The 22841-nt window shown below is 38.4% G+C and overlaps 1 protein-coding gene across 4 annotated transcripts in view; it reads right to left on the reverse strand.

The window, feature by feature from the left end:
- Nucleotides 1-22841, reverse strand: part of adgrd1 (adhesion G protein-coupled receptor D1) — an 80951-nt gene that overhangs the window by 28283 nt on the left and 29827 nt on the right. For all 4 annotated transcript variants that reach the window (XM_088618098.1, XM_088618097.1, XM_088618100.1 and 1 more), the window contains 4 exons: nucleotides 15960-16033; nucleotides 15496-15619; nucleotides 2713-2816; nucleotides 928-1039 (listed from right to left, as the gene is read on the reverse strand). In XM_088618098.1, the coding sequence (XP_088474224.1) occupies nucleotides 928-1039; nucleotides 2713-2816; nucleotides 15496-15619; nucleotides 15960-16033 (414 nt within the window). The remainder of the gene's footprint in view (nucleotides 1-927; nucleotides 1040-2712; nucleotides 2817-15495; nucleotides 15620-15959; nucleotides 16034-22841) is intronic.

Here is a 22841-nt window from a genome sequence, read left to right on the forward strand (position 1 = left end):
TGAACGAGAGCCACATATCTGCAAGCAATCAAGTGTTAATTCACAGCTGGCTAACTGTAAAGCAGATGTACTTCCTGTGCTTTTTAAAACTCATTATTAGCTCATTTAGCCATGCTGCTCCAGGGGTTTAGTTTAGGTTTGCTTAATCAATGAATTCAAGTGCAAGACAGATAGTGACTCAGGAAAATATCAATATCAAGTTTGTCCTCAAAGTTATTTCACATTAGGAAAGAGATTTTATAAGATCTTTATCCTAGTGAAGCTTTTTAGTTGTGGCTGCAATCGACAAAAGCTACGCAGACATACTGTATGTGTACAATTTCTCAGCTGGAATAACAAAGCACCAACAGCTTTTGTTAACAAATGTGTAACACTGAAAGGCTTAAAGCTGAATAGGATTATCTTTCCTCACTTCTGGAAAATGCAGTGTTTGATCCTTCATAATGCTGATTTTACTATTTCTCATAAACCTATACACTATTTATAGTTGGGAATTATTTCCCACCAAGAGCAAAGTACACAAACGATAAAAGATCTGTAAAGAAATTTGAGAAACGCAGTAAAAAAAAAAGACAAAAAGAAAAATTGATTCCACTCCATTTTACTTTTTTTTTCTTGAGCTGTAGGTTAGATTTAAATAGGTCTTTAATTCTTTTTCCATTCGCAGTAGACAAACTAATGTAAATGACCATAAATGAATACAAGTTAAGAACTGGGAGTATGATTACCTTGGTTCAGCTGAGCAAATAATTACCTCAATTACCCAATTAGTAGCTTGGATGGAGCAAAATCAGAAGCTACCGCAACCTTTGATGATAAGCAACTCCGATATACAAATATGTTGAATGTATAATGCTTTCTTATCAACAGTTACAGTATATGTAAGACATAAGGTTAGTATTAAGGGTAACTACGTATTGCACTTACCGTTCCTGAATCAAACCGGAAACTGATTAGAAGCAGGATCTGAGCCACCAGGATAGCGAAAGACAAATTGGCATGGATGTGGTAGCGCTGGTTACGGATTGTGCTCACAGATCTGAAAAGGAACATCAAGCAGAAACAGCTCTCGTCGTTTAAGTAAATTAAATGTTGAATTTTTTATGGCGCATTGCATTAAATGTTCATAGCAGCTGTTACAGGGGAGAACAAGGCACTTTTTCTTTCCATAAAGCAACTGTCCAATTAATTTAAAATGTTGGTCGTATGCTGTTTCCAGCAACACTTCCACAATATCTTACACCTAACTGAAAATTCAATTAATACATTTTTGTTTGCTGTGGTGCTGAATGCATGTGCTTTTTATACTACATTACATTATGCAGTTACATCATCATGAAAGAGATTCCATGATTCATTTGTTTCTAATATAGTAGCGATTAATCCTAATTGTTGTAAATGTATAATGAAAAGTGAAAAATGAACTACCAAAATCCTACCATGACTTTTTTGAGTTTCATTTAACTAGATGATGACTTGATAATGAAATCAATTAAATTTGCAATGGGTGTTGCTACAATACTGAACACAGTTCCCCTGAAAATCTAAACTAATTTCAAAGCCATCCATTATCCATCCATTATCAGAAAGCCACATATTCCTGGCAAAGTTTTCAGACACTTTTTGCTTAAACTGGTAGAACAGGGTGCGAGGTAGGTCTACACCCAGGCCAGTCCATTTCACAGAACACACATACATGAGAGTACCACACAGGCACACTTTAGACACACCAGTCTGTCTTTAGAAGGTGGGAGGAATCTCAGACACTTGGAGAAAACCCACATGAACAAAGGTATAACATACAAACTCCACAAAGAAGGTGTTCCAGGTTGGAATCAAACCTAGGATGTTTTGGTGGGCCAACTCATAGCCGTGGGGTCCTGGGATCAGTTACAGATCTGGGGTGCTATCTGTGTGGAGTTTGTCTGTTCTGTGTACACATGGGTTTCCTCTAGGTGCTCCTGTTTCCTCCCCCAGTCCAAAGACATAGTGACATAGTTAACTGGTTTCTAGGGAAATTGGCCCTGGTGGGGGTGTGTACAAGTTAGTGTCTGTGTGTGCCCTGTGATGGACTGGGCTCCCATCCAGGGTGTACCCCACCTTGCGCCATTGCTCATTGATCCAATGAAAGAACATGCATTATCAGAGGAAAAGTTTGAAATAGATCTATCCCTCTGATTACAGAGCTTTCAATTAAAATAGTATGAAAACAGAAATGTACTGTATTAACATGTAAAAGAAATGTTCCTACATTTTTACTGGCACTTAGCAGTATATTGCAATACTTGCACAACGTAAAACTTTCATTTTTAGTTTCTGTCATTTATATTTGTTGTTCTAAAATTATCTTTTTTAACAGTACATTTGCTTTGCATCCTCGACTAATTAATATATCACTCCAATTTCCACAGAATCCCTGACCAAATGTTAACTTGGTCTGATCAGAGAAAGAAACAGCTGAACAGTATTACTTATTCATCAGAGAGTGCAAATTAGGGTAAAATATTAATTAACAATTCACATATTTAATTATGAAACTGAAACATAAAAGTCATAATAAGAATTATCAATGAAGAGCAAGTTACAAAAAGTATTTCTTTTAAATAATCATAATTATGTTGATTAAAAAAATAGGTTATAATTTAATGTTATAATTGGGGTTGTGGGACCAAATGAACAATTTACCAAGTCATCACATGTGGACATACTCACGAGAGGATGGCGAAGGTGACAAGAGTGATGGTCAAACAGAAAATGGAGATGGAGCACCCAATGTAGCTGATAGAAGACAGCGCCACCTGGTGTACACGACTGAGCTGTACACAGAAATAACATCAAAGAACTTCTATAAATAACTCAGGATTTTGTGAGAACTCCATTCTTTAAAAGCAGAGTTTTTCCAGACACTGTATATCACAGGAGGCATCTCTTAGCCTTGAGTAAAGTCAAACTGCACAGGTCCACATATTTTAAGGCAGTATTAAGAAGTGAATGCATATATTGTAGGCCTATTGAGTTGCTACTGGTATGTGACAAAACAATCAATTTCAAAAACCTCTCCTCTTCAAAATATCCAGAAGCCCATAGCTATACATCTGTTCTGAACCTTAAAATGAATTCTGCAACATCTTTTCTATAATTAGATGTAAGGTTTATATTGGACACATAGTGTCAGGCTAGACAATAAATCAAATAGTAGTGTTATCAGGGGTTGATCCTACTACAATTGCCTGTAAAATAATTAAAATGAGTATCCCCCAAGGGTGGCAATAATGACATACTGAAGAGTATCACAATTGCTAATCTGAACAAGCCTGTTTCTAAAGATTTCTATCTCTTTCTCTTTGCTTTCTAACTCATTCTCCCTCCCTCACCCACAGCATTAAGTATTTAAAAATGTAATAAAAATACCTTTAACTATGAACTAACAATACAATTTTAAGGATGAGCTAATATCACCATCTTTAACTTTAACCTCTTGAGTGGCTGACTTAATGGCTGAGAAGCACAGAAGAAGTGAAAAGCCTCCTGTTTTTTGAAGTATGCTTTCAGAGCTAATAATATTTTCAGAACAACTTTTAACTAATAGTTCTGACTGCCATTAAATGGAGTGCTCCTGGCCAGGATCCAAGAAAGATTTAATCACATAATGTCAGAGCAACCAAGTAGCACCATCACTTGCATAACACATTCCCTTGCCTCAGTTCTCAAACAATTCTCGATTGCCATACCAGCCAATTACTAAATTACTGGGGTCTACTGAATTACTGTAAGTGCATCCGGACAAATTTGGTGAGTGTTTTGTTTCACTGCGTCATTTACATAGCTTATGGTTATTAGAGATGCAAATTATGAACACTGTAAAACCTATCCATCCATTTCTAAAACCACTCTATCCAATACAGGGTCATGGGGAAACCAGAGCCTATCCCAGCAGGAAATGGGACCGAGGCAGGATGCACCCTGAATGGGATGCCAGTCCGTCACAAGGAACACATACTCCCACCTGGACCTATTTTACAGTATATAAACCCTCATGAACACATGGAGAACCCAAAGCCCCAGCACTGAGAGGCACAGCTCTAATCCTGCCACCCTGAACATCATAAAATGTAATACAATTTCTTAAATGAATAAACAAAGGTTACTGAACTGCTCCACAGTTCTGAAAAAAACAACTCAAAATTTGTACACTATTCCCTCTCTACTCCTTACTAATTTCAGACAGCAGCTATAAAGAATTGATTACTATCAGTTCTATAACTGATAGTAATAGAACTATCCATATATTGGGGTGGAGCAGTGGCTCTGTGGCTAAGGATCTATGCCTGTAGCTAGAAGGTTGCTGGTTCAAATCCTGCAGCTGGCAGAGGAATCCTATTCTGTGGGGCCCCTGAGCAAGGCCCTTCATCCCAGCTGCTCCAGGGGCGCTGTACAATGGCTGACCCTGCACTCTGACCCCAAGCTTCTCTCTGTCTGGATTTCTGTGTGTCTCATGGAGAGCCAGTTGGGGTATGTAAAAACAAACAAATTCCTAATAAAAGAAATTGTATATGGCCAATAAAGTGATTTTATCTTATAATGTAGACTTTTTCACCATGGTCCCTAACATTACAGTTAATTAACTCACAAGTTAAAAACCAAAATTATTTGTAACCCTGGAACAACCTCATAGGACATTTAAGAAAAATCACTTTGTCAGGAAACAAGAGATTTCTTAGCATGATTTCAGTAATCTGTCCAGATCAAATAGACTAGAGACCATTTGGCTCATAAATGAGAATATTACCCAGCAAAATTAAAATTGAGGTTTGTTAATATGTGGCAAATGTGATTATATGTTTTCCAAGGAGTTTAATTTGGCTTCATGCAGTCTTTAATAAAACTTAATTATGTAAATGTGATTCTATTTTTCAGTGGGAACTGAAAACTGAAAGTAGATTGTGATTTACAGTAGCCCTAAAGCTTATTTACACACCCTGGATGATCTGCAGCTAAGCGGCAATTTAGCATGACACTTTTCAGTATTTTATGATACAGCTAAAAAAACGTAAAACCGGTATAACTTTTAATATTGTAAGTTTGAAATAGAACATTTGACAAAATTAGTTACACATAAAACCTTACATTTAAACATTTTAGCCATTGAATTTGATGAACGCTATCCATATTTGCTAGGTGGCACCATTTTTTTGGATAAAATACCCTGCTAAATGTCAACCCTGGCTGTTCTTCAGTGCTAACTAGGGCAACTACAGTAGAATGAAGATTGCAAATCACCCATAAAACACAACAGATCCACTTTTGTTCTCCACAGAAGGGATGATATTCTTCAACATGAACATGTTTCTGTGCTAATCATACTGCTGTCATGTTTCAGCCAATCATATTGTGTGGTTCAGCAATTACTTGACTGCCAAGTCAACTAATTGCTGTTTAGCAAATCATTGTTTATTTTTATGTTGCCATGGAACTATGCCATCAACCTCAAGATTCAGATGGTCAACCTCAAACTGTGGTCTTGCAGAAGCTGTATCCTGCTGTTGCTGTGAATTAGTGAATTGATTGTGAATTAGTCTTCTGGATGACAGATACCAATGTTGAAATTGATAGATCTTATAGATTTTTCATAGCTGTCTCTAGAGATGTTGCCATGAATCGCCTGTTTACCTCAGATCTTTGGAAATTCTCTAATCTTCCCCAGGATGACATGGTCCTGAGGGTTTTGCTTCTGTTTTCAGCCTCCTTTAACACGTTGTGGAACCTATGTTACAGTACTTCCAGATGTTTCTAGAAAGACTTTGTGAAAATATTATAAAATATCAGAAGATTAAACACACATATTTGAACATATCTTCAACATATTTACAGGGTATGAATTTTTGAACTATGTGTATGTAGAAATATATAATTACTGCATAAGCAGCCTCCTGGCCTGTTGATACCTCTCTGGTTTGTGCCTGTCATGACGTGGCGTTTCTGATTATTCCGATTGTGTATCTTAGCCTCCCTAAGGAGAGTGGAGACAGGTAGAGCTGTAGCTTGTCATTCAAGGGAACAGCAACAAAACATGGTAGCTGCTTCTCAATTCAATATCTAATCCTCACAATGACACAGTTTGAAGTGATCGTGCCTGGGAGGGTACAATGTAGCACTAGGATGTAGGCTCATATTTTCAAATAAATGAAAACACTCTTCTTATCTCTTCTTATTTCTGATATTGTTATTGCTTCCCTTTTATAAAAGACCACAATGAATGCATTAAGGTGGATTTTACTCCATAAAAGTAACATTATACTATCTCATTCACTTTCTGCTTGAATTTGTTAAACAACCCTAAGGAGACTGGTTTACATTCAAAGAAGGAGGCCAAGGTACATAAAATCACTAGGTCTGTTGAAGTCTTCCTTTCTGTACAAGCCTACAAAAACATTCGTCTGACTCTCTCGTCCCTGTTCACTGCCATTTGCTGTGCCCACTCTCTTCATGAACCTCATGGGAATTACAGCACTTTGCACTGTGCCCGTCTGGGCAACGTTTTACACTCCATACTGTATGTTAACCAGCTGATGTTTCTGGGCTTCTAGGGATATAGGGATATAGAAAAGATGGTACAGGCCAGCAGGAAATTGCCTTGGCCCAGTGGGAGTCAGATTGCAAGGGACTGGTGTGATTCCTCTTTAACTATTAACTTTGCAACAGCTAATAGGGACCTGAGGGTCACTGTTCTAGAATGGCAACTCATTATAACTCAGAGTCCAACAAGTGACCTCCTGACATGGTAGAATTTATTCCTGCTCTTCATTGCAAACTTTCCAGGAAGCATTAAAACATGACCATCAATCGGGCTCTGCAACCACTCCATAATGCAGCTGCTCACAAGCACACTGAACCATCTATGTTTTTTCTCTCTCTTTTGCTGACATGCTCAATATATATCGGAGTCAGGTTGCAAAGAAGGGGGGCTTGGTGACTGAATTATAACATGCCCTGGTACCTCTCTTAGCTGCGTGCTGACCTTCGCAATCTCTATACAAAAAGCTACAGCATGCAAGTCAGGCCAAGACAAGAGGCCACAGGGACTCTTTTTTGCTGGTGATGTATTTTTGATACAATTACATCAGCGCAAACCACCCTTTCAATAGCTTGGTCCTAAGAATTTGCTATTCCCAGCCCAAGGAAAGTGTAACTCAACAGATTTTGTTAAAGTACTTATTTTCCTAAATAGAAAATGCAATCTAGAGCAATCTATAATAACACGCACGCAACTCATAATCGCTATAATTATGATGTGGTTGCAAATATTGTTGCAGAAAAGTCAAACTCTGCTCTAATCTAACTGAAAAAATATGTTAACCAGGTGTTGAGAAACGTAGCCTACATGTATTTCTGAAGTGATTGCTCTCTTTGATCATGTAGATTTTGCTGTGTTTTAAGTAAATTAACAATGGCAAAAAGAGAAACTGATTTTTAAAATGAATATCTTTGAAAGAAAAAAACAAGTTTATTTATCTATTTGCCTGCCTTGTACTGCACTGAATGAATATGTGCTGAGAAGGTCACCTGGGGACATCTTGAAACAGAGAAGCTTTAAAAAGGTTAAAAAAAGCCCTATAAGGCCAAGCACCTCCACAAATAATTGCTACCTGCAGAAGCAGAAGGGTTTTGTAGCCTTTACAAAATCACTATGATAATTGCAAGCTAACCTGAAATGAAATATTATCCCTATACCTTTTTTGAGGATTATCTCCAAAGGATTAAAATACGAGTGACATGTAGAGGTTGTATACCCAAAAAAAGTTCCTGTGCTTTGTATTTTAATGCTGTTTACTTGGTTTATGCCTCAGGGCATCCAGTATCTTTCTTGCCTTCCAAAACCACAGCGCTATTTAAGCCATGCAGAAACAGCATCCCATCAACAGCATAACCCTAAACCACAAGTGACTGGCACTAAAGTTCTCCGCAAGTTTCTCCCTGTTATTTCTACATAAATCTGCTAAACCAGCAAACCCACATGAGTTCTATTTATGATATGATAAAGATGGTGTGCTCATTTGTGCTATATGAATAGTGAGCTCGTCTACCTGTGTTCTGTGAGAAAAAAAAAGAGAATGTGCATACAGTACGGACAATACATACTATACAAGCCACCCTTTACTTTTAAACGGTTGCTATTTGATAAAGCATACACATTTGAATTTTTAGAACAGACCACCAAGAAGATCAGAAATGCATTACTTTAAAATCCAAAATATTTTCAAAGTAACGCAGCTCCACCTTCAGGGCAATATGGTTAAAAATAATTTAATAAAGAAGAACTGTTTTGAAGGGCTGCCCAGATTAAAGGTTACCTAAGAAGTCTCAATTTTTGCAAATGTCAGGCTCGTCTCTCAGTAGCTTGCTTTTTCAAGTTTGTTTTTGTTTTTAATTTAGTGTCTGTGAATATGCATTTCCAAAGGAGAGTGAAACAGCACTGCCTACACAGAGGCCCTGTTCCAACAGTAGCTCGGAGAACTTTCTTTCACTGCTTTGTGAGCACACTTCATTCTCAGCATGCTATCAATTCCTAGGCCTCCGTTAAGTCTTTAAAACAGAACAAGTGCCAAACTTAGCATTACCACATGCTTAGTGTCCAGTAAATCCTGCAGTCAGACCACTAAGAGTCAGTCTCCAAGCCTCAGTTGCCTCTTTCAAGACAAGCAGTATGCACAACATCTTTTACTGTGACCTCCTTTAACTGCTGAGCAACACTAGCTTCAATTTAAGTTTTATTTTTGCGGTTTTTAATTTCTGGGCTTTACCAAAAACTTCGTACTTCAAACCTGGAGCGTTAATTTTCAAATCCGTGACCCCTCAACCAATGTTAGAGATTCAAAAAAGCAGGACAATCCGAAGAGGAAACAATTGCTTCATAGTGTTGGGAGTGGTAGTGAAACCCAAGCAGAGTATTATCAATGACGAATACATATTGTAGCAGAGTACCCCGCTGAAGGAGGAATGCAAAAAGTGCTGCACAGAGAACCCCATCAAGAGAATTTAAGGTGCCAATTAGCTTTGCTAAATTTAAATGGAAATAACATCTGTATACAATACTTCATGTCAGATCTCTAAACATTTTTTTGTCAATGTACTGTCATTTAAGAACAAGCAGCCAAGGAATATCTGAGTTAAGTGACCCCCAGATGTGGAATTCTTAAAAAGAAGCATGTTGATCTTGAAAACCTGATTTGTAGATTCCAGTTTCAAAGCCAAGAGTTAGGTATTAGTGCATAACCTCTGTATTAAATGGGTCAGTCTATTACAGGTCCTGACTGAACTCAAATGTTTATTAAACACACACCCTACTTGTGACTGATTAAAACCAGGCAGGATCTCAATTGGCCTGTGTTGAAAAGGTAACACGGCAATCTCTTTCAAAAAACAAATGCAGTTAACTCTTTTCTGGACTATTTTTGTACAGTGCAATTTTGTGAACATCGCTTTGGCATAAAATTGCAAAATGCCTGACTCATCTCCATTTTTTGTTTTATTTGAAACACCCGAGAGTCACCAGCTTCTGGAAAGACTAATTTTCCTTATTTGTTTGTGCAACACATTAAAACAAGAACCTATTCAAGGAGGCCAACTCTGGTTATTCCAAATATATGTGAACATTGCAGGTAGCAGTTTCGGACCCCAAGTCCAGAACTGAACCCAGGGCCCCTGTGCTGCGAGGCAGCAGTGCTAACAACTGCACCCCCATATCACCCCTTTTCAGGATTGTGACTTGTAAATTAAAACTCCCAGAGGAACAAAAGGAGTGAAACAAGAAACAAGGCTCTGGCTGTAGCCTGTATCTTTAATGTATTAATCTAGGCTTTGCACTTCCACAGGGAGAAAGGGATCCAGCTGCTTTAGTTTAGATTTGTGGGATGATGGATAAGTATGAAAAGCATACATATCATTCCATCACCCTCTATTTTTAGAATTACGCTCATCTGAAACGGAGAACTAGTAGGTGAAATGAGTCAGTTTTTCTTTTTAATCCCAGTCTGCGTGATGCCAGGTTTTTGACACCGTGCTCCAACCCAGCCATATAATTGAACTGCGTCCTGATTTGACGAGAAACTAGGTCTGAGGGGCTGCCGAGAAACATTTGGGGTCAGGCGCCAAATCAAACAGCAAAGGAGAAACCCCTGCAAACCTATACACGCCTCATGACTTTGCGCCCTTGAGAGCAAATGATTTCACTTGGCACAATCTGAAAGGGGAAAAAAAGAAGAAGTTGGGCAGTCGAATGATAAGGTAAGCAATTTAACGAGCTCTGAGAAAAGTCATTAAAAACCTGAACCCAGGCAGACACGGCATAAAAAAACAGTTTTACGCGAGGAGTGAGAGAAGTGTGAATTTAAAAAAATGAAGCAAATGGATGGATCTGGCAAGGAACATACACTCATCCCTTACAATGCAATCAATTATATTCCCATACCTTTCGCTTATTTTGAGCATAACCACATCTTCTACAAGGCACCTTTTGCACATTCAATAATGAATAAGCAGCAAACATCCTAATGAATGATAAGGTATTGGTTTCTCAGTCACTTTCACCCCAGCCTCCACCTGCATTTCAGGTTTCACCTGTTTGGGCAGAACGGCAGCACACTACTTCATGCCTGGCATTTACTGCTTTGTGTGTGTGGGGATGGTGGGGAGGTTGAGAAAATACTTCTGTGTTTTTTTCAGACATTACAAGGCAGTGGTTAGGTTTCGTATAAACTTAGCTCACTACCTTATAATTAGAACAAATCTAAAACTCATTGCTTTCCAAAGATGGCAAGATGGTAATGCTCACATACAGTACATCTGGGATCAACGGAGTTGGCCTCTAATTAGTTTCTTGTGAGAGAAAAGTATAGCATCAAAGTTCAAGGCCATGGTTTTGCATTATTGAGCTGCAGCTTCAGAAATTGTTCTGTTTTTTAAGGGCATGGAACAATAGCTTAACCCTGTGAGTCTGAAGAAAGCCTTCAGCCCATATTCAGCCAGAACAATGGGTCAAAGGTTTTAAACCTGGCAAACTAGGATCTTGTCAATTAACACAACAAATCATACATTTAACACAGGATGAACTGTAAATCCTCAGATTGACAAAGTTATCTTCAAGTGAACTCTTGCTTTACAGCTTGATTGGTGTTTACCTCGTCGACTGCTGTTTCTGCATTTTGCAGTGTATTTGCACCTCACTGCAGCTCATTGCAAAGGCTTCATGGTGGCACCCAGGTGGGTGTTGTACCGTGGTGGAGTATGGAGTGGACTTTAGTCCACCGCTAACCATGGAATTGTTATTCATTTTAATAATATAAGTGGGTAGTGTTGCACCAGTAAGCCTTTGGACTCATGACTGACAGGTTGTGGGTTCAAGAAGCTGCTGCAGACAATGAGACACTACTCTTCAGTGAGGCACTGGGTGCACCCACCCAGTTGATTAAGTGGGGAGCAATCTCTGTGAAGGATCGGCATCCTAACCAGAGGGGAGTCACCCGCTCTCCAGTCCTCTTAATGATCATCGGGTCTTGACTTTACCTGCTTTTATTATAGCAACTAATTAGTACAATAATTCTACATGCAATTAATATGGCACTTCACAATCTTGTTTATATGAAATCCTAGATAGTACCAAGCTGACTCTTGCAAAATGATTCAATTTCCCCATTAAAGAAAAACAGCTCACATGGTGTATCTATAGCAAACATCCCCAGAGAATAAGCCAGAATCAGAATTGATAAAACAGATGAAAGGAAGGTGGAAAAAGCAATATAAATAAGAAATAAAATAGGTTGGCAATCAAATTGAATTTGATGGCAGCCTTGAGTTTATTCAGCAGACACCTTCAACAATTTATAAAAATGGAAAATGCAGAGGAATTATTTTGCTTAAAATGCACAGTATTGAAACAACAAAAATCATTTTTGTATCCGTCAGAATGACATGCATGTATGAGCTATTTTAAGCTGAAAATGTATTGAGAATATTTTGGCAATAACAATATTTACAAAACGTATATACATATACTGGTATATATATATATTTCATGTGAAGAAACTATATATAAGCAATGAAAAACAAGCCCCAGTAACTGACTAACAGGTAAAGTCTCTCAAAAATGCATGTACAGTATGAGCACAAAAAAGAATGTAAATAAAAAACAAAGGACGTAAATACAAACAAATTAAACAAACGGAACGCGGAAATAACTTTAACAATTGAAGTTACAGTATACTGTACATTGTTAACAGCTTCTTTATAATCCAAAAATTGGAAGTTATGTGTGATCATACTCCGATCCAGAAAGTAGCTTTGATAAACTACAACCTCACCATAAATGGAAAGTGCCAGTACTTACCCATGTAACAGATACCACCTTCCTCATCTGTATACATTACAATTAAAAGTGAAGGATTCCCCAGATATTTAGATTTATAAGGCTTTCAAAGCATGAATTGCAGCCTACTGGTTGCTGATGGAGCCTGGCCCTATTTCTTTCCTGTTCAGTACCGTAAATTATCCGGCCAAACTACAACCACTGAGAAATTCAAATTCCCTTTACAAACAAGGGTGTATGCACCACAATTAATTATGCCTGGATACTGAGAAAGAATAAAGCCTATCTACCCGTCACTTTGCAAAAAAGCAAGCTGTTATGTAGAAGCCTTTTTTCTAACATATTGTTAGGTATATAAGAACATTCAGAAGTGCTTGAGCCTTCTTCGTATGTGTTGCTTTGCTTATATTAAAAGATACCATCAACGTGTAGCCCCACCTGGATGATGCAATGACAGCCAAAGCACACCAGTACGCTCACTACACATCAGCTATCAGTGGGGAGCAGAATAGAGGCCATGATTGGTAAATACCAGAGGGAAATATGGCCAGATTTATTTGAGTTTTTCTCCAAAGGCAGCTTATTAAAAAATCTAAGGTAAAGGGCTAGAGAGCAACATGAGAAATGTGAAAATACAAAATGCAAATATAAATGACATGAGGCTCATACCTTCAATGTCAGCACTCTATATTTATTATTACCTATATAAACATATATTTTCCATACCACATTTTGCCCTAGTTTAACAAATGCTGTACACCATAGTAATTTATTTTTATGAGCTGTCTATACTTAGATTAGGTAAAACAAATTGATTGCTAATGGGTATTAAACAAACATGGATACATTAAGCATAGGCATTTAATAGAAATATAACTGGAGTTCATCATATATTTGCTTCATATCTGTTCACTGCACTTAGAGATGTGAGGAGATATTGCAGTGCATTTGTTGATACCTAAATCTTCTGGCAATTAAGAGCGATCCATGAATTGATCAATTCTTGTTCATCTCATCTAATAATCAAAGTGGAGATTACAAGTGTCTTGTTTACCGGTATCTCATTCTGCGCTCATAAACTAAAACTCCAAAACAGCTACCGCACCTGCCTTAGTTGAACAGTCAAAGGAGTCTCTCACATTTTAAATGCCTCTACCTTTTCACCTCACCATCTGTGACTGCATTAAAAGCAGATTTGGGTGATTGAGAATGAAAAGTTTACTTACCCAAGGCAGACATTAACAGCTGGATATTATAAATCATGTGCCCAGTGACTTTAGTTTTATGTGCCACCTGTAAGAATTATTGAATATATTCGTGCTTGTGCGGTTTAAGACAATCTCTATTTTTAATAAGGATTTCGTCATCAATAGGATTTAAGCCACATTAATCGAGGCTCTCACCTTGTACTCTCATGTTCCTATCATGGCCAACCTAACCTAGAGATGAGATATCTTTGATTGCAAATGTTGTTTGTGTGTGCTGAGTATAATTGCTTTTGGAGCCTGATTTGTGGTATGTATTCCATTAATAGCACTTTAACAAGCATTTTTATTATTGCAGGTTTTTCCTTGATCCTTGATTTTTTTTTTGCATATTGGATTCGAAGTCCTTAATGATACTCGATATGCTGCGTATGCTTTGTGGATTATGTAATACTTCTAGAGAAGCAAGATATTCTGTTAAATAATATAGAGAAACGAGTGTGTTATTTTACCAAACTCTGGTACAAATCACTCAATACGTAAAAGTAAAATATACTCAGAATATATTTTTTCACTTATTTCTGCATTTTACATTCTTTGTGGCATTGTGGACTTTCATGCACTTGACCAATAGCACAAACCTGCACCTCCCTTAACCTCTGGCCTAAAGATGCCATCTGCGTATACAGGTTACTTTGTGCTGAATTCAAGCAGGACATCCCTTGGTAGTTAAGCAAATGTTCACAAAAGTAAACAGAAGGTAATGGAAAACCATGAGATAATGAAGAGAATGTGCTCCCTGATCGGATGAAAGTGTTGTAATGAGAAAGGAGAGATTTTATACTTCTTCTTAAGCCTTTCATGATTGAAGCACTGATTGGGAAATGTGATCCTAATGGAAATAAAGCATCACTGCGCCCTCCATAGCACAGGGTTACGTCTGGTATATATTTTAAACATGTTCTGCTGCAAGAACTGTGTCAGAGCCTTTCTATTATTTTGACCAAAAGACAGAAATGTGCCAGCGTACACTAACATCTGACCACCACATGCTAAGCACTCTCCAACACCTCTTTTATATTTATACAGAAAGGGCAGGGCTTGGTATTGGTGCTTGGCTGGTTGCTACTGATTTCTGAACTAAGCAGATGTCTTTAATTCTATCATATGTTTTCTATCACTCACAGAGTTAAATCAAATTAATAAGTAAAACCTATGTTTCAGACTATATTTAGCTGTTAGCTGTTCAGAAAGGGGAAGTGGAAAGTGGTTTCTTAACCAGCTTTTGTAGAGGTAACTTGAGAAACGTTTCCAGATTCCAGGTATCATACACTCAGGACACAAGCAGTTATAGAAATATAGAAACTAACTATATGGATCATAAGATGCACAGAATTCCATGTCCAGTAACGTCGCCTACTACTGGGAGAAGGTTTTCACTACGTTAAATTTTATTTAAATTACAGTAAGTAGATCTAGAAATGGTACACCTGAACACCAAGATTGATTGGTAAAAAAGTCGCTCAAAAATGGACAATCTGAACAATGTTATGTTCTCCTAAATTACTTTTAGATGAACACACAGAACCCCATTCAGTAACCTATCAAATGCAAACACTACATTGTAACAGATTACAGAAATAAACTGGAAAAAAGTTTGCTTTCTGCCTCGTCACTCTTTTTAAATACTGCAATTATTAAGCAATAGTGCCATCTAGCTAATACTTAATCTGTTACATACCATAGCAAATCCAGCAGGCAAAGCAATGTGGCAATGTGGCCCTGTCCGTTCTGAAAACACAGTCTGGATAGCAAATCACACATTCTGAGGCAGTTTCTCAGTCTCCAATGCAACCTCCCTTGATATGTTACAAAAACGTTATCAAGTTGGGGGTGTGCATTACAAATATACAGCTGAAGGTAACTTACTTCAAGTGGCACCACCTGCATGAGGATTGCAAAGTTGGTGAGGTGATTGCACAAGCAGATGGAGTATGAAAGGTTTCCTCCGGAACGGACACAGCCTTTGTTGGACCACACTCCATCTCCAGAACTGGAAGATAAAGGGATTAGGAAGAGCTCTTGAAATGTGACATTCCCCTTAGTTTCACTGCTGGTAATCCGATTAAGAGCTTTTATTTCGAATTGTATGCAATATGGACATAGCACTGAGGTCCTCACGCATAATTAGAAATCATATTAGACTAAGAAGGCTAATTGATAACCTTGCATAGCACATGTGTACACATTACTCACTGTGAATGCAGGAAATATGAGAGACCTGTACAGTTCTGACATTCTGGGAATTTATTGTTAATGTTTGAGTGCATCAGAGGAAATTTGTTGTATCCCACTATTTTATTACATAATGAAGAAGCATTGTGTTCATTTACCTGTAGTCCAGAAAGGCACAATAGAGAAACACCCTATTACTTTTGTTGGCTGCAAGGCTGTACTGCTCCGAACTCTGCAAACATAAAAGAGAAGATGTTCAATTGTCTCCATCAGGTCTCTTCTCAGAGATGAGAAAAGAACAAACAAAATCAAATGCTTCTAATCTGTCAATGTTACTCATTTTCACTACCTATTCCAATGGTTTCTTCCATGAATAAGTCTCTGAAATCAGCTATTTCAATGGGAAACCTTTGGTATATAATCAATGCTCGTCAGCCACATATTTTAATAACGGTTCCTTTAGTAGAAGGAGGTGAATTGTACCGACACATTAAGGGTGATATGAGTAAATTCCCATTAGGGTTTTGATGATGTATTTAGAGTTGAGTTACAAATCAAAATGAAAAAACAAATCGTTCAGCAGCAGTAGTCATTACCCGGCAAGTTTTTCAAAGGACACAGAATGTCGATTCCTTGTTTTGTTTTGTTTTAGTATCAGTAGTTATTAATTTAGTTATTTAGTATCAGTGATCAGTAGAGGGGTATCATCTTCAGAAAACCGCAAGAGCCACACATATCCAACCTAGTCCTTCTATCAAAAGGATCAAAGCAAAGCAATATATCTTTTTTTCAAAGGTTATTATTACATTGTACAGAACTGTTCACCCTGCTGTCTTAAAGTGTTTAAATAAATCTGACTATAACTCATTTTTTCCATGTAATTCCTTCAATTGGATTTGGAGTCCCCAGGGACAATGAGCTAACAGTTTTAGGAATGTGATGTAGTAATTAGGTCTTGGCAACAGGTTCAGTTTAAATCCCTAGACTCATTGGTTCAATTTAAAAAAAAACTAGAATCCTAAAGCCTGGCAGACTGCACATATCAGTTTGTTTTCCCATTTCTTAATTGGGAAATTGGATTAATTCTTATGTGAGATAATCTTCATTGCCCTGTCTTTGGAAAAAACTGATTTACAATCAAATGTCACTTACACTCATTTTCCACTGGTGCACCAGCTGAGCCAAGGCTGAACTTGAACCTAGCAGAGCCTGCCTGGCTCAGTCCGAGTGCTTATCCACGGCACTAAGTGAGCTGTAGCACACATATCACAAGCAGTGGGTAGGAGTGCCACAGGAAAGAAAAGATTGGTGCATTCGACTTTATACTTTTTTACGAGGTCTTGTTGTTTTCTTATGTTTGGACCAATTGAGCTTTATGGATATCCCCCGTGAAGTTATTCAGGGGCTCATGAATACAGTAGCTCAACCAGTAAAAGTGCTTGCCCAGGAATGGATTGAGCTCTCTTGTTCAGGACTCTGGTACTGTACACATACAGTATCAGCAGTCCAACTGGTTAAGTGCCACTTAAAGAAGAGTGAATTTAGTCAGCCAGGGCTCTTTCAGCTCCTGGAGTCCCCTGCAGTTTCTAGAAGGTTTTTGGGCTCATGGTGCCAGTTGTCAAGCATTGCAGCTCTCCTCCAATCGGTGCCGGACATCCTGCAGGGCGCTGTGTGGACTGTGATGTGATGAAGTGTCACGGTCGACATCCCTACTACTCCCGTCATTAGTTCTGCATGATTGCTGGTATATTCTCCAGGTGTGCCTTGTTTTAATAATAATAATAATAATTGCTTACACTTATATAGCGCTTTTTCTGGACACTCCACTCAAAGCGCTTTACAGGTAATGGGGACTCCTCTCCACCACCACCAATGTGTAGCATCCACCTGGATGATGCGACGGCAGCCATAGTGCGCCAGAACGCTCACCACACATCAGCTATCAGTGGGGAGGAGAGCAGAGTAATGAAGCCAATTCATAGATGGGGGATTTTTTTTTTTTTTTTAGGAGGCCATGATTGGTTAAGGCCAATGGGAAATTTGGCCAGGACGCCGGGGTTACACCCCTACTCTTTTCGAGAAACGCCCTGGGATTTTTAATGACCACAGAGAGTCAGGACCTCGGTTTTACGTCTCATCCGAAGGACGGCACCCGTTTACAGTATAGTGTCCCCATCACTATACTGGGGCATTAGGACCCACGTGGACCACAGGGTGAGCGCCCCCTGCTGGCCCCACTAACACCTCTTCCAGCAGCAACCTTAGTTTTTCCCAGGAGGTCTCCCATCCAGGTACTGACCAGGCTCACACCTGCTTAGCTTCAGTGGGTTGCCAGTTGTGAGTTACAGGGTGATATGGCTGCTGGCCAGTTACAGGGTGATATGGCTGCTGGTTTTGTCTCCCTCTATTTAATCCTAGTCCCTCCAGTGCTCAGGGCTCAGCATTAGGGTTCGGATGTCGCCCACCTATCACCAGGCTGCCGGACGCCTGAGGGCACAGCCTCATCCCCGACATTGCCTGAGCTTCTGAGCCCGGGGCCTAGAGGACCTCGCCCCACGATCCCAGGACTTCCCTTGTTTGTGTTTTCCCCTTCCCGGGGATTTAAACCTTGTGTCGTCTCAGGATGGATCTCACGCTATCGGACTCAAGGGCTGTGCCCTGACCCTCCTTTGGACCTGTTCGGATGTGGACGCCTCTCTCTGTTCCCCTGTTCACTGGTTCACAACCTGTCACTGCTATTTTGATGCACTATTAACTCTTACCACTTCGCATATGGTCTAACACTGAGACGGATTGCGGACCCAATCCGTAATAGAAAGTGGGTGTGTCAGAGGAGCCTGGGTACACTTCTTCATTCTCCCCCACATTTGGGTGCGTAGCTCACTACAGTGAGCTGAACTGTGCCAAACAAAAAATTCAGTTATTCCAAATCGAGTGGGTATAGTACATCAAAAATAATTGCAGACTCTAGAAATTAAAAAAAAGGTTTCTGAGAATAGACCTTAAAATCTCTTTTTTGTGGTTTTGGTGTCACTGGCAATGATTGTAATTACTGTGACTGGTGTCCAGATTTCAGTGTTTGTGATGGTGACATCCTGGGAGCTACCCTGAGCTTCCAAGTCCTGACTCTTACCAGGTACAAGGGTAGAGCAAACTTGTCTGGCGATGTGATGTTAGGTTGGCTTGTCCAATAGGCTGCTGTATATTTCATCTAATTATCACACAACAAATGTGGAATGCATGAGATATCCAACAGCTGTAATGATGTCATACCTCCTTGACTTTGAATAATGGCACACGGCATAGTACAATTTCAGAATGATGTCATGCCTCCATACTCTCATGAATGTGTGGTATGTCACACTAGTAGCAATTACTAGTAGCATTCCATGTTTACTCCCTGTATCACCTGCTTGCTAAAGAAGGTTTGCCCTTTCCAAACCAGATTAGCAATTAGAAAATACTGGTGACTTTCAAATAGATTTATATTAATTTGTTTTATTCAGAATAAATATAAAAGCTCTCTAAAGTCCCATTTAGGTACATTGTAAGATACATTGATCATCATTGATGCCCTTGGTGGGGATACACCCTGGATGGGGTCCAGTTTTTTTCACCGCTTTATCCAGTCCAGGGTCTCTTAGCTCCCCTGTGACCCTATATTCAGCAACGTGCTTAGAAAATGATTGATGGATGAAGTTAAAATGCCTTTTTAAGCAAGTACATTTTAATCAACTCATTCAATATTGGTGCAATAATCATGAATTTTTGTAAATATTTCCCAATCTGAAGCATTGCCCTTCAAAATATTAGTGGTACATGTATATGAAAAGAGTTGTCAAGAGTACTACACTGACCTCCCAGGAAGGTGATGCAATAAAATACCAAACTAATTGTAATGCTAATTCTAACAGCATGCAGTTTCAGCTCTTATCACTATACAGTAGCTTCACTGATATTTTAAGTAAAACTTTAAGTAAGACTTATAAACCTTCATAATTAATCTTCAAAATATGGTCTTAAAGTCAAACAGAGATTACATGTACACCTAGAGAAAAAGACAAGGAGTGGGAGAGTGAGCAATGCTATTTCTCACACTAATCTTGTCCCTGACAGCATTATTACAATGAGCTATGCCAAAAACTAATGTGTATCATCTGATTTTAAAGGCCTAATGTGGTTCTCTGGCATGCAGATCATTACCACATTGTGGTTAGGTATATTTTAAGAGGGACAAATTCTATATAAAGTTTTCTTATGTTCTAAATTTATAAAATACTTACTCCATGCCATTTTTTAACAGTGTCCCCAGCCAAAAAAAAACAGAATTCCTTCTCTTTTCCCTTTAGATGTTTTATGTTATGTCCTTTAATTAAGGACAAAGAAGAGCAGGGTATAATTTTCAGAGTATTCATTTTCCCTCCCCTGACAAATCTCATTTGAGTACACATTTTGAATACGCTCTGTATTGTGACAAGACAAGGCAGCATCATCATTAATACAACACAGAATTTATTCTATTTAGAAAACTATCAGCGAATGTGAGAAAGAACCACAGAAACCTTTTTAGTAAAATAACAGAATAAGTAGGGCAAAGTTTTTCACAAGAAACAAAACCTTTTGATAACTTTTGTTCTTGCTTCTTTGCTTAAATAACCTAAAGTAAAGTAAAGGCATATACATTGCCTCTTAGAAACACAGTTTTCTATTCAAGGAAATATGTTTTATACCAACGTTTGATGCATGAAGTTTTTTTTTTATAAACACCAAGGCACAGCCATAATACCAAAAGAAAAAAAATATTGCTTTCAAAGATTTCAAGCCACGTCTCACAGCAAGAGACTTGTTAAAAGAAATCCCCAGTTTTTGGCAAAGAGGTCCTAAACCAAATTGAGAAAGACAGTTTGAAAGCACAACATGTGATAGTGTCATATTAGCGAGATGAAAACTAAAGATGCTGAAACGGAATGAACACAAGGGACCTATTTGGCTGGTGCGCACAGGTCAGATGAAGTCATGCTATCTGGGGAAATGTAACCCGCACAGCTGTGCAGCACAAACCAGAAAGGTAGAAAAAAAAACTAAGTTGTATTGGATATGCTTGGATGAAACTGAAAAGAAAAGAAGCACAAAGTGAGATGAAAATAAGACTGGGGAATCAGGGAGCTCTTAACACCCCAAGGCTAGCATTTTGTCTCAATGCCAACTAACCCCAAATGATTCAAGTCAGCTGATTCATTATTGCCACTTCTGTCAGTGCTTGAACAGAGAGTTATAGGAAAGAGGGAGCTCCTTCACTGCGCTATTCCCTGCCAGTAGCACGTACATCATGCACGAGATAGAACATCAGCAATAAAGTCACTGTTAGGCTAGAGACACCGATCATTGTAGAAATTATATGTGCATGTTATGAGGGCTGTTTCTTGGTATACTAACGTAAATGATGTTTTATCATATTTGTGCCTTATAAAGAGAATGTTTACATGGGGATAAGCAGAATATTATACTGTGGATAGGGAGGCCAAGTGCTCGGATTCTCTCTGCTTTACATAAAGACATGCCTGAGTTGAACATCTTGCTCTTAAATAATATCTCTAGTATCTCTTGTCCTCCATTAAGAAAGACTTCCTTCTGAACAAGGTATCAGGCTGTAGAAGTTTCCTTGTAAAATGTGAATTTGCTGATTAATGTAGCTCTTCTATTAAAGAAAAGTCAACATCACCAAAGATATTTAACTTCTCAGTTACTCCACAATCTAGTAGCACCAGTTAAGCCATAAGCAATGATGCAAATCACAGTAAATATAAAGCCTAAGCTTTTTAATAATTAGTTCATATGTTACATGGATAAACAAAGAGACCTAACCAACACATCTTCCTCAAACCTGATGTTTTACCTGTTCTGAGTATGGAATACCCTACAGTTTAAAGGCAATAAAAATAAAATCTGGATATTTATTTCCCATTATCTAGATGCCATTTGTAGGGTACGTAGTTTTGGCTTCACATTTGAAAACGTACGAAATGCTACATATAAATAACATCTACACAGGTGGATCTGAATAACGGTCTTATATTATTATACAGGCATTTTATTTATCTTCAAGGAAATTATTGAATTATTCCGTCGATTGATTTTCAGCCATAGAAAAACCTCAAAGGAATAGAGCAAGCACTTTCAAAAATAACACAGATCCTTAACTGAATACTGTACAAATGTCACACCTGACATCTCTGCACATTACTTAGTTTGATCAATTGACAGGAAGTGGTAGCCCTGACCTCTGGGCGCTTTGCTGAATCTAGAAGCAGAGCCACAGTAATGGAGCTGGTGTTTTTAAGACAGATTACAGAAGTCTTACCAACTGGGCAGATTACTCTGTTCATTTCCAGAATTTCTGTGCATAACTCTTGGCAGCAGGATCACACCAAGTGCCAGACTTCCATCTGTAATTGATCAGTCCACTACCCAGAGTGAGAGAGAGTTTTTTCCCACAAGATTTGGGTGTGTTCTGGGAGTTATAAAAAGTCGCTGGCAGTTAAGACTGGTTATTATTGTTGTAGAAATTTCTGATACTAACTTTGGCTATGCTTGTAAAAAAAGAAAAAAATATTTATTTCAACAGTTTTCCTAAACATTTTTGTTTTCACAAAAGCATTTTTCAACTCCAGTCAAGGGAGTTCCACATTCTAAAACAAACAGGAAAAAAAAGAACAGACACAGTACTTAACAATTAAGATAAGCCATTTAACTTTATGTGCAATACAACATGAAAACAACAAAGTGTAATGGGTAGCCCTGGAAATTGAACTTTACAAGAAACAGAATAAAGTAGGTCTCACTGGCTTGGTACTTTGTCATTATTTTTGTTATTATCAAATCAAACACAGTCAAATGACTTACGATGCCTAATAGTTTATGCAGAAATGATTACTACCAACATTCCTGACAACTTTGTGTTTAAAACAAAAAGAGGAAGCTGTTGTTATCTATTAGTCGGTCAATGGAAGCTGCTCTGTGAATCATGCAGTGCAAGCACG

Source organism: Lepisosteus platostomus, chromosome 24 (assembly GCF_059453375.1).
Source record: "Lepisosteus platostomus isolate fLepPlt1 chromosome 24, fLepPlt1.hap1, whole genome shotgun sequence".
Taxonomy (NCBI): domain Eukaryota; kingdom Metazoa; phylum Chordata; class Actinopteri; order Semionotiformes; family Lepisosteidae; genus Lepisosteus; species Lepisosteus platostomus.